The sequence below is a fragment of the Poecile atricapillus genome, chromosome 7, assembly GCF_030490865.1.
Source record: "Poecile atricapillus isolate bPoeAtr1 chromosome 7, bPoeAtr1.hap1, whole genome shotgun sequence".
In the NCBI taxonomy this organism is placed as follows: Eukaryota; Metazoa; Chordata; class Aves; order Passeriformes; family Paridae; genus Poecile; species Poecile atricapillus.
Window position 1 is genome coordinate 17,423,808 of NC_081255.1, and position 12,214 is coordinate 17,436,021.

General features: G+C 35.4%; 1 protein-coding gene across 8 annotated transcripts in view; it reads left to right on the forward strand.

The window, feature by feature from the left end:
- EVI5 (ecotropic viral integration site 5) overlaps positions 1 to 12,214 on the forward strand; it is a 74,491-nt gene that overhangs the window by 15,021 nt on the left and 47,256 nt on the right. For 7 of the 8 annotated variants that reach the window (XM_058842873.1, XM_058842879.1, XM_058842880.1 and 4 more), the window contains 8 exons: positions 2,012 to 2,201; positions 5,196 to 5,420; positions 6,399 to 6,473; positions 7,148 to 7,273; positions 8,064 to 8,207; positions 9,223 to 9,312; positions 9,447 to 9,544; positions 10,932 to 10,992. In XM_058842873.1, the coding sequence (XP_058698856.1) occupies positions 2,012 to 2,201; positions 5,196 to 5,420; positions 6,399 to 6,473; positions 7,148 to 7,273; positions 8,064 to 8,207; positions 9,223 to 9,312; positions 9,447 to 9,544; positions 10,932 to 10,992 (1,009 nt within the window). Of the gene's footprint in view, positions 1 to 348; positions 444 to 2,011; positions 2,202 to 5,195; positions 5,421 to 6,398; positions 6,474 to 7,147; positions 7,274 to 8,063; positions 8,208 to 9,222; positions 9,313 to 9,446; positions 9,545 to 10,931; positions 10,993 to 12,214 lie in introns of those variants that run through there. The other variant, XM_058842882.1, reaches the window with a different exon arrangement.

The window sequence follows — 12,214 nt, forward strand, 5'->3', positions numbered from 1 at the left end:
TGCTTATGCTGGCTGCACTGTAGCTTCAGAACAGTTTGCATCTGCAGTTTAGCACAGTGGCACTTTGTTGACAATTGTACTCTGTTCACAGGGAACCATTCTTTCTGCTTGCTGGAAGAACTGCTGCTGTGGATGTTTGTAAAGGTTTTGGGTTTTTTGTAGGCTTTTATGTCAGAAGGAGAATATGAATTAGGTAACAGAAAAGAGAAGAACTCAAATTGTTTCAAGCTATGTCTTGTAGCATTCGGTAATCTAATTATAATGAAAGTCCCTGCAAAATAAAGAGGAAGCTCAGTCCAGAGTCCTGTTGTAACTGTTTGGCATTAGTAAATCATTTATAAAGTTTTAAATGGAAGAAAACAGTGGCTAAACGTCACAGAACTTGCGACTTACTGTGAAAAGAACTTCCTGTTTTCAGATCTAAGGACAATGAGTTTAGCCAGGTAAGGTCAAATTACAGAAACTTAGTATAACTTCTACAGAAACCTGTGGAAACTGGAAGTGTCTCATTAGAACCTTGTTTTTGTAATCTTAATGTTTATTCTATGTTTTTTTTCTCTGTGATTACTCTGAATTTGGTCTTTAGGCATTGTCTTGGATTGAGAGAAGGAGTTTCAAACTAATTTTTCATTATGGATCAGTATAACCCAGGTTTCTAAACATTTGAAGTAGATTTTTAAAGTATTTTCTTCAAAACTAGATTTTATGCATTCCATTAATAAATGGAAAATTATTTGAATTTTTTGTTTTTAAAAATAAAATTCCAAATTAAAATTTGTCTTGAAAAGGCTTTCTTACTTTTTTTTTTTCCCATGAGGTATTGCCATTTAACTCTTTTCCAAACAAAATACTCCTGGAGAATCTGTACTATTTGTCTCCAGGAGTTAAATTACTTTTTCCCTTACTTTCATAAACATCAGTAGGTGAAAGCTGGGAACAGGGAAAGCTAGTATAAATATCTTTATTATAGCAGAGAGCTTAAAAATTGTAGATATGCTGAGATTTCCATACCACCTCAGATATTATATACCTTGGGTTATAATTTGTTTATTATCTAAAATACAACCGGACCTTGCTGAAATGCTGGTGGATTAACTTTCATACTAATTTTTGAGAAATTACTCAACCACATGACTGATGTACTGATGTGGGTATTCTTAGAAGTTAAAGCACAAATGAAACTCTTGGTATAGCAAAACACTTTGAAGTTAGTCTGAATTCTTGCTCTTACCTAACACATGGTCTAAAAAAGTTTTCCCTGCTTATGGGGCTCAATATTATCTGAGGATTAACAAAGCATTGCTTTTTTGCCAAGTCCATGGCCACAGCAGCCAGCTCTAAGGGAAGTCTCCTCAGGAACTTGTCTAGCACTTAACACATCTTTGTTTATGCTTTGCTGCTGGATAACCCCAGAGGTTCTCACGTTTGAACTCCTCACTTTAATTACACATTCATTAGCTCTACCAATCACTTCTGTTGCCTCACTTGGTCTGTAGGTCTGGGATTTCTCCTGTGCATTTATAAAACACTGAGTTGATTTGTGAACATTGGTCAGCAAATGTCAGTTGTTTCAGAATTATTTCAAAGGTTTTAATTGTTCTGTCTTTATTTACACTATCAGTTTTAAAAAAGTGTAATCAGGTAGACTTCCAAGAGGCCAATTTTTTGTCTTTTAGATGACTATATATTTTTAAAAGTTTTTTGACATTTGATGTTATCATTGAGGATATTTGACTTCCTTAGGTTTTCTTTGTCAGTCTGATGCATGACAGCTGTGGGTGACATTTTTATCTGTTTCTTAAAATGCTGCAGTGTGAACTGTTCTGTCTGCAGATTTACTTGTGATCTCAAGAGAAAGCAGTAATGTTGAACAGTTCTTTACACATTTAGTCCAAATCCATGCTGGTAAAATTGTTTCACTGAATCTCTGGGTGTGTTCTTTGTCAAGAAAACAATTAGTAGTGTGATCCTTTGATTAGAAGAATTTGTTTTTTGTGTGCTTTCTTTGCAGACTCTTGGAAACAGATAGCAAATCCTTACGATCAGTAAATGGGTCAAGAAGAAATAGTGGATCTTCTCTTGTATCTAGTTCATCAGCTTCTAGCAATCTCAGCCATCTTGAAGAAGACTCATGGATCCTGTGGGGAAGGATTGTGAATGAATGGGAAGATGTACGGAAGAAGAAAGAAAAGCAAGTTAAGGTAGAAGCTGGAAACTGTTTTTTGGATATATTTTTAATGTGATATAAGTGATACTGTTTTATCTTTGTGATGGGCTTATTATTTTAAAATAAATATATAATACAAACTTCCAGTTGAATCTTTCCATCCCTAAGCCTTAGTGCTTCCTTTGTAACCTTCCTATGTGCTGTCACCCAGCTGAAAACCAGATGCATTTACTGTATCTTGAATGCTAAAGCTTTCAGTTTACCTCTGATGAGAGATTTCCATGAGTACAGGGATGATTAGCTTTATGTTTCCAAAAACGGAATTACTGAAAATCAACTTAAGTGTATCTGGTAGCTTGATGCTATGATTATGTATATGTATGCTATACTGCTATATCCTGAGCAGCTCACTTTTTAAAGCATTCTTAATAATTAATTCTACTCAAAGGCTGCAATGAATTTCGGTTTTTGTGCTTGCCAAGTATGTTGATCCCAGAGATAGCCTTAGGCAGAAGAACACATAGTTTCTAAATTCTGGATGGATTAGATGAGTTTTGAGCAGTGTGTCCAGTCTGGGTTAGTTGTGGTCATGTACAGAAGTGGAGCTCAATTACACTTTAAATTCAAACTGAAAAGCATTTAGTGCATTTGAACATATCCATGTTTTAGTGGCAGCAAGCACAGCAGTGTGGGATTTTTTTTGTTAGTAGGCAAGTTGTTCTGCTTTGGTTCTTTATTGGCTGTAGTCTGTAGTTTTATGTGCAGAATACAAATGTGTCAGGGTCTTTTGAACAGTTTGAAATGTGTCTATGAATAGGTTGTGGGAAGGCGGAACAATGGGCTAAAGTAAAGTATCTTTTATATGAAGCAGTTGTGAAGAGAGAACATGACTTGAGAGAGGAAATAAAGGAAGAAAATGAACTAAAGATTTCCTGCTTGCATAGAGACAGCATAGAGAAAGGTGTTCCAAAAGGCCATGAAAAGAAGGCCACAGGAACATGGCAAGAGAAAGGAAAAGTGAGATGATAATAAGATCTGGTTAGTTAGAATTTGTTTGAACATTTCACAAGTATTACTTGTTTTTAGAGCTGGCCAAGTACAATTTTAGGAGTATTTGACTAACTTTCAGGGAATATTTAATTATATTGCTGACTAATATTATATTGAAAACTAGCCAAGTTTTCCTTTGCTGTTAAATAATTTTCGGTATTTTTTTGTTGAAAGTCAAACTTAACTGTGAGTCTGCATTTATGGTGGAATATCAGAGCATGCACACCTATTCCCTGATTGTGCCAGTATGTACATAGGTAGCAGCATATGTTTTTTTGTCCTGGCTGTAGAAGCTGGTCTTAGGTTATTAGAAATCTGGTAAGTTTTTAGGTTTTAGATATAAGTGTCTATACCTTCCTCCAAAGGTGATGTGTTCCATCCTTTACGTCTCTCAATCTACTTCAGAACTTGCTTCTTGTTTATAGAGCACTTCCATGGATGCAAATCCAATATGGAGCAGTTTATGAAGGATGATTTCAGTCCTGCTGTTCAGTTCACATGACATGCCTAGCAGATGTGTTTTCCTGCTGTTCCTTTTAGGGAAGTTGGAGAGGTTAACTCTATTATTCTGTCAATCAGGTACATTAACGAGGCATTAGCAAGAAGTTTCTTGCTTTATTAGTAGCCCTTGAGGCTTTAGATGACTGAGGTACAGTCCAATTCTGTTGTTGACAAAGGATAGATAGAGACAGTTAAGTAAAGCTGATGTCTTAGGGTTCTTGTCTGGTAGAGTTGGGAATCTTTTAGGAAAAAGCCCTTTGTGTTGTGTTGTAGGCAGGAGAAATAGCTGGAGTGGCATTACTGTGGAGGTTCTGAAGAAGGATGGATTGAGAATTTAGGGATAGTAGAAAATGGAGGTCAGTGATGCAAAACTCTGGCAGCAGAGTTCAAGCTTAAGAAAAATCTTGAAAGCAAGAGTATCTTTGAAAGTTATCAGTGTTGCATTTATTAACTTTAATGTTGGAGAAGTAGAAATAAGTGGAACAAACAGGAGGAAGAGGAAGCTTTGCAGATTAGGAGATAACTGTGGCTTCATAATAAATAATAATGAAAGAAATTAGCCTTTAGAAGATGGAATACTTGATAACAGTTCTTAAGGTACAAAAAGTTCTTAAGGTACATAAAGGAAATAGTCTTGGAGAGACAATCTTCTAGGTCAGACTGATTCCATTGCAAAACATACCACCGAGACAGTCTGTTAAATTCCTGAATAATACTTCTTTCTCAGTTTGCAGATCAAGCAACAAGACTACTTGTCCTTGTGATTTCTTAAAGGACAAGTAACAGGTTCTTAGGTCTACTCATCTGGACATGTTTGAATTGTATAATAATAATACCTAGCAGATTTTTTTTTCAAAAGATAAAATAAATTTAGTTGATTTAGTAGATGTAAACTTAATTTTTTCTTGGTCCAGTGTCTGAAACTGCATGTAAATGCTTTCTTAAAAGATAGCTTGGAAATACTGGCACACCAGAGAAATTAGACACAACTTGTCAAGTTTGTTAAATGACAGTTGTACTGTGCAAATTTTTTGTTGCACTTGACTGTGCTATGGTTAGTTCTACTTTTTGTCATTTACCAATTTTGGAAGTAATTTTTAGTTGGTGATTTCTTAGATCTCAATTACTACAAATATTACTAGGGAGTTTTCTTCAGTGATCTTTAATGAACTATAGACATCATTGTATTAAATTATGTTTAACTGAAGTTCTTGTATAAAATTATTTGACTATTCAGTTTTTCACATAGCTTGCCATGGATAAGGGACTACTTTCGGTAGCTAATTTAGCCACTAAAAATTATTCAGAGACTGCTTACTTTTGTTAATAATCCCACTGAATTTGATGTTGTTAACTGCATGAGTACTATTTTGCCATAATGTTAATTTTTTTCTGAAATTGTGAGGAATTTGATTTTTCTCTAGGTTTATTTTTTGTAATATTTTCAGGAAATATAAATTGATATTTTGTTCCTTAGGAGCTGGTTCGAAAAGGTATACCTCATCACTTCAGAGCAATTGTTTGGCAACTTTTATGCAGTGCTCAAAGCATGCCAATTAAGGATCAGTATTCAGAGCTTTTAAAAATGACATCTCCTTGTGAAAAATTAATAAGAAGGGACATTGCTAGAACATACCCTGAACATGATTTTTTCAAAGAAAAAGATAGCCTTGGGCAGGAGGTCTTGTTCAACGTAATGAAGGTGAGTTGGTATTTCAGCCCTTGAAAATATACTAGCAAGAACATGCACTAGCTTGGATTGCCGTGTATATAGAAAACTTGCACCAGATTCATGTGTTGTAAGTTTTTTTTGAAAGACAGACACTGCAATGATTTAACAAATCCCATTTTAGTTTCGATGGCATTCTTGTAAGTTTTTTTTATATCTCACAAGGTAAAACCAAGTTGCCATTAGATCAAAGTCACAGACTAACTGCTGATACTGTCATGGAATGAAGTGTGCCATGAATTAAAGTAAACAGCATTGCCCAAGACAAGAACATTGGCAATCAGAACTAGTATTCAGTTTGTAGGTATTTCTGAAAAAAAGAGGAAGTGCACATGGCAGCAGGAGCAAATGGCTAATATGCAGTTGTTCCGGTTCATTTGGCATTCAAATGAAAATGCCAACGTAGCATTGCTTGCATTACTTAGTCTTTACTAGAGGTTAAACTTTGAAGATCAGACTTTTCCATACAACATAGTTTCAGCAGAAAAGTTGGCAGGTTTCCAAATCATAATAATTTCCATAACTCTCAAACAAAGATGCCACCTGCATGGAGATCACCACATTTCATTCATCTGTTAAAAAAAACTGCAACATATATTTTTTCTGAAGACAACTAGTTTCATTGTCTGGTCTGTTCTATAAAAGTAGTACTTTGTGAGATTTGTATGCCTGTGGTCTCTTTTAGCAAATTCCTGTTGAATTGTAGTTGAAAACTGCCTGTATTTTTGGTAGGTATGCCTTAGCTTTAACTTTGTAAGTGCTCAGAGACCAGTGTTTGTAGCAGCAAGTAGAAGCTAGAATGTCTGACTAAAACTTCTGGATAGGATGCCTGTCCTTGTTGGATTTGGGGAGAGGAAGAATAAGTCATTAACAAGATAGCAGGATGAGCTATGATTACTTTTTATTGATAATTAGATTTTAATTGTTAAGAATTTTAACTTCATTTCCCAGGCTTACTCTTTGGTGGATCGTGAGGTTGGATACTGTCAAGGAAGTGCTTTTATAGTTGGATTACTGCTTATGCAGGTAAAAAATATTTTAAAATTTGTGAACTTTTAAAATCCATGCTAGAATGCATAATATACTGTGGTGATTTATTGGGAATTTTTGCGATGGTTTTCCTTCATAATTTTGTTACAATGTTGTCAGGGGCAGCTGTTTAGTCTGGAGATGAAATGAGATTTACTTTGTGTCATTCTATTTGCCAAGATACTGTACAGGAGTGGGAGAATGTATTTTTTTTCTCAGAGCTGAGGCAGGATTAAAGGGTTGCGAGCTATTTTGGTGAGTGATACTTCAAAAATAAATGAACTTCTCATTTCACTTCTATTACATGGAATCTCCTCAGAGTTCAAATGGAACTATACAGTTGATTTGATTATCTTAAAGCTGCCTTTGTGTTATTGGTTTTTGGTTTATGGAAAAGTAGGGTATATAATAAGAAACTTACAGACCTCCATTTCAGTTTAGAAATTATTTGCTAGAATTTAATATATACAAAAGTTCATTGGAGTATTTGGCTGTAAATCCCTTTAGCAAAACAAAAACCTCAAAACAAACCAAAAACCAAAAATACCACTCCACTGTGTGCACATGCACACACACACAAAACCCCAACTCTAAATCCTCCCAGGCTTTTACTCTGATATATTGTTATATTTGTCCAGAGTCTTTACTGTGCTTTTTTATTTTTGATATAGATGCCAGAAGAAGAGGCATTCTGTGTGTTTGTTAAATTAATGCAAGATTACAGACTACGAGAACTCTTTAAACCAAGCATGGCTGAACTGGGCCTTTGTATGTACCAGTTTGAATGCATGATACAGGTACATACAAAATCTATCAAACTTGCTCTTCAGTAACTATGGAAAAGGAACTTGGGAGTTACAGCTCAAGAGCAGGCATGTCTGTTGGCTAACAGGCTGTACTCTTGATAATAGCTAGTTTCAGAACCTCAGAAGTAAATGCATGTGTCTCTGTGAGCAATTTTTTTTAACCTTTGGCAGACAGTGACTGGCTTTAAACACCGAAGCATGAGGATTTGTATTGCTGCAGTTTAAGCATATGAATGTTTAATTCTGTTTGAAGATTCTAAAGTCAAAGTCTTCCTAGTCAATTTATAGTATCTTAAAAGATGAAAATTGGTAGATAACCTCATATGTAGAATTGAAATTGTTTTCAGCTTTGGAATGCAGGTTTTTCTTGGTTAGGCTGATGGAGAAAAATAGGTTTCTGTTTTGTGATCCAGTTTCTAACTTGATGATTGAGGTGAGCTATCACGTAGCCCTAAATTTTGTCAGCTCTTTTTAGTAGCCCATTCTAGATATTACTCAGGGATTTACACATTTGACTTCCTTGTATGACCAGGAAGTGTTTTTGTTATCTGCTTTGCAGGGTAGACATTCTATAGGACATACTATATTGGGATTTTTGTTGCATGGTTCTTGATAATGATGTGTCATATCTTTCCTAGTGCTGTTGCTAGTACAGACAGATGCTATCTGTACTGAGTATCAATCATTTTCTTATATTCAAAATTTGTCAAAAACACGTCTGCACTAAAACTAGAAGCAGAAGCTTAACATACTTGTGTATTTTATTTCTCTTCTTTTCCAGGAACATCTTCCAGAGCTTTATGTGCACTTTCAGTCTCAGAGTTTCCACACTTCTATGTATGCATCGTCATGGTTTTTAACTATATTCCTTACAACTTTTCCACTACCAATTGCAACGAGAATATTTGATATCTTTATGTCTGAGGTAACTAATAAATAGTAGTCATATGTTATATTTCAAGAGTAGCTGTTGAAAGCACTGTAGGTAGTGGTATAAATCCCATCATGATGGACAAATCTCATAGTCTTGTTTTTTATTTCTTATGCTGATTAGATTATTCTAAGGGAAGGTGTCTGTGTGTGCAGTTTGTCAAGGAGGAGCAGCTAAGTCACTGAATGTTGATACTGTGGGTAGCTTTGTTCCCTAAGCCTGTTGAAGTGTTCCCAAATCTGTTCTTTCTGGGTGCAGTGCATTAGCATTGCATGAAGCAGGGACATCCATTCCTCAGTATTATGGTGAGTTTGCAGTGGAAACTAATGCTGCTTTTGGGGCAAAGTTAAAGTTCACTGGGGATATGCAAGCCAAGAAGAGGGAGTGTTAGTTCCTTTTATTGTCCAGATGAAGATTGGTGCCAAAGAAATTTAGGGAATTATTCAGAGTCATTATCACAAAGACACCTATGCTGTGGTTAGGATTAGAGATTTGCATAATTGTAACTAGTAACAAATCATAGCTTATGCTTGGTCTGCAATCAGCTTTAAGAAAGCAGTAAGTCAAAGGTAGGTCCTTTCAGCTTGCCCTCAGGAAAGTCCAGGATGGGGTATGTAGTGAGACATTCCTTTTTTTTTTTTTTAGTAATTTAACTACACTGTGCTGTGTCTGAAATTAAAGCAGCTTTTTTGAGAAGTACTGGAGCCTTTTCTGCTAGATATACTTAAAATGGTTAATAGAGCTGACCTAGAGAATTCCTGTCACTCGAGATTTTGCCTCATCACGAACTTCTCTGAGAGAGATGTCTGGCATCAGGACAAATAGCCAGACTGCTTGTTCTTGCAACAAAAAAGAAAAGAAACACAGAAGCCATTTGTTGAGAGATTTTTTCAGTAGCCCCTTTACTTGTGCTTACTTGGGTGGGATTTCCAATGTTACTAAATAGTAGAAAAACTCTGTACTGTTGACAATGAATAATTGTTGGATATTTTTAAATTTCTCTTTTCAGGGTTTAGAGATAGTATTTCGAGTAGGCTTAGCGTTACTTCAGATGAACCAGGCAGAATTACTGCAACTTGACATGGAAGGAATGTTACAGGTAATATTATAATAAATTTATTATTTATTTATTATTGGTTATAATAATTTTAAGAGATATCTGAAATGTATAGTGTGTGTATATTTCCTTGCAGCTGTTAATTATATGTAATCTTGTGCTCTGATTGCTTTTAGCACTTTCAAAAGGTCATTCCACATCAGTTTGACAGTGGTCCAGACAAATTAATCCAAGCATCTTACCAGGTCAAATACAATGCAAAAAAGATGAAAAAGTAGGTATTACATTTTGAGAAAATAGATTATACTGTTGCTGAGTTATTGTTTGTTTACCCTTAAGAAATGTTATTCAGTGTTTCATTTTGAATTTTTTGTCTTTACATTTTTGGGGGGTTTTATACTATATAAACAGTTAAAACTGAAGTTCCGTCTGCAAAAAAAATTCTAAAGTAGTATTTGCTATTTTTCTTAAATATAACAAAGCTATATCTCATTTACAAAAATAACTAAAAAAGCTTTTGAAAAAACCTGAAGGCTATGGGGAATTACAGCACTTCTGTAAAAAGGAACTGAATAGGAGGCTGGGTAGAGGGTGGTTTTCTGGTAGGAAGGGAGAATGTGGGGTTTTTTTTCAGAGTGAAGCAGGGAAAGGAGATGAAACTTTTACAATCTGGCCTGAATTCTAAAGATTTTAGTTCTCAGGAACTGGAAAAATAATCATGGTGCTAAAGTGCATTTATAGTCAAAATTAGTGCTTTTTAAAATATAGATTGATACAACTTTGTAGTAACATTGACAACAGTAAAACAGCTTTCATTTGGTGTTTGAAATCTTGAGAATACCACTACTTGTTTTTAATTGCATGTCTCTTCTGCCTCTAGTAAATTTTGTTTTGATTAGCCAAGCTGCAGGTAGTGTGATTTGCCAGGGTTAAGTTTGGTGGGTCACCCCTTGATTGTAAAGTACCTTATTTTCATTGTTGCACTGCAGGTTGTGCCCAGGGTCTTCCAAGCTGAATTTGTCAATCTTTTTCTTTTTTTTTTTTTTTTTCCTGTCAGCAGCCTATGATCAGTAGAGTGAGCAGTCTTCTCTAAAAAAGAAGTAACAACAAAGCTTTAAGGAAAAATATTTTCTTTGCAAACCTGTACAAGTGTATGTAGTTGAAAATCCTACCATTCAAAGTCTGAACTTCCTGATCTGCCTTCTGTAGAGGCATTGTTATCTTAGCTTGTGGGTTTTTCTTGCCTCCTTTTTCATTTGGTTTGCCAGGTAGAAGCTAAAATTTGTTTATATTTAAGGTATTTTTCTCAGATTTCTTTGCATCTTTTTCTTCCAGGCTACCCAAGCTCTGATTTCTTTTGGCTGAATCTGTTGAATTGATGACTGTATCACATAAAGGGGTTGTTACAGAGTAGCTCCAAATTGCTGCCACTGTAATGTATCCAAGCAAGCTCCTGCACTTCAGGGTGCTGGTTCAGTCTGTTCATATCTACTGAAATCTGTGTTTAAATTCAAGGTCCAGTCTAAGCACTTACTGGAGTGCATTTCAGAGGAAGTATCAATAATATGTATCTCTGTTCTACTGTTATTTGTTAGGTATTACATCAACAAGTAAATTATCCACAATGTTTCTGATCATAATTTACTATTTCTAATTTTTAGGCTAGAAAAAGAGTACACTACAATAAAGACAAAAGAAATGGAAGAACAAGTTGAAATTAAAGTAAGGAACCCTCAGCAAATTTATTTATGAATAAGTTTAATTCCTAGATGGGGAATTACATGTTTGATCTCTGCATGTAGCAGGACATAATTAAGATCCCCAAATTATTTTCTTTCACCATTTATATTGGGGGTGTCTGTTCATAAAGGACACCTACAGTGACATTGAGACTTCTGGTGGACATTAAACAAAAATCTTTGGGGACCTGCTGTACTTATTTTTTTAGTATTTCCTGCTGACAAAAGCTTAATAACAGATGCCCTCATTTATCAGAGGTTCCAAATATGCTGGTTTAGATGTAGGTGCTCCACACAGGAGGTTTGTATGACACATGCTAGGATAGACTTCATAGAGTGCACTTAAGTGGATTGTCTTTGATTTTAAGATCTTGATTTTTCTTATGTATTGGACCCAAATTGTAGTATCTTTTGTCTGCTGTCACTTTTTCTTTTGGAGCTTTTGCAGTTAATATAAACTGGGGGAAAAAGCCAAGCTGACAGGGTTTATTTTTCCCTTTTTATTAACTGGCCTACTTCCTGGATGTACTTAATCACTGCATCTTTTTGCTCTTGTGACATAAATAGGCTTTTGATGCCTTTTTTTTTCCCATTTCACTTTTTTTTCCACAGCATGTTGTTTGATCTGGATTTTCTTCCTTGTGTTTTTAGCCAGTTCTATGAGAAAAGACATTGGGAGAAATGATATGCAAGTGTATTATATAAAGCTTTGTTGAGGGAGTTAGGTACAGCCTTCCTTCTTCCTGTCCACTGCTAGTCATTTTGACTTTCAATATCGGTCATAAGGCACCAGTTCTTCAGAAAAATTACTGTGAGACGTATCTGGGAGCACAAAGGTATTAGGAGCCTTTTCAGGCAGTTTATTATTGTACCAGGTAGTGAGGCAGTTAGCAGTATCTGCTGTAGCAGCAGCTGAAATCAGATTTGCAGGGCTCAAGTGACAACTCTCTGCAGAACAGGACAAAGTAAAAGCATATGAAAGACAGCTGTAACTTTAGATTCTAGTATACAAACTCATTTCAAATCCTTTACTTCTTGCCACCATCCAACCCCAAAAAAAGGAGAAAGCAAAAAACATCCCCCAAACAAAAACCATTAAGCCCACCCCAACAAAAAACCAACCAAAAAACCCCAACCAAACAATACAAAGCTGTCTGTTTCTAGGGCCTACTTTGGGACATATGTAAACAATTTCTGACTTAGCA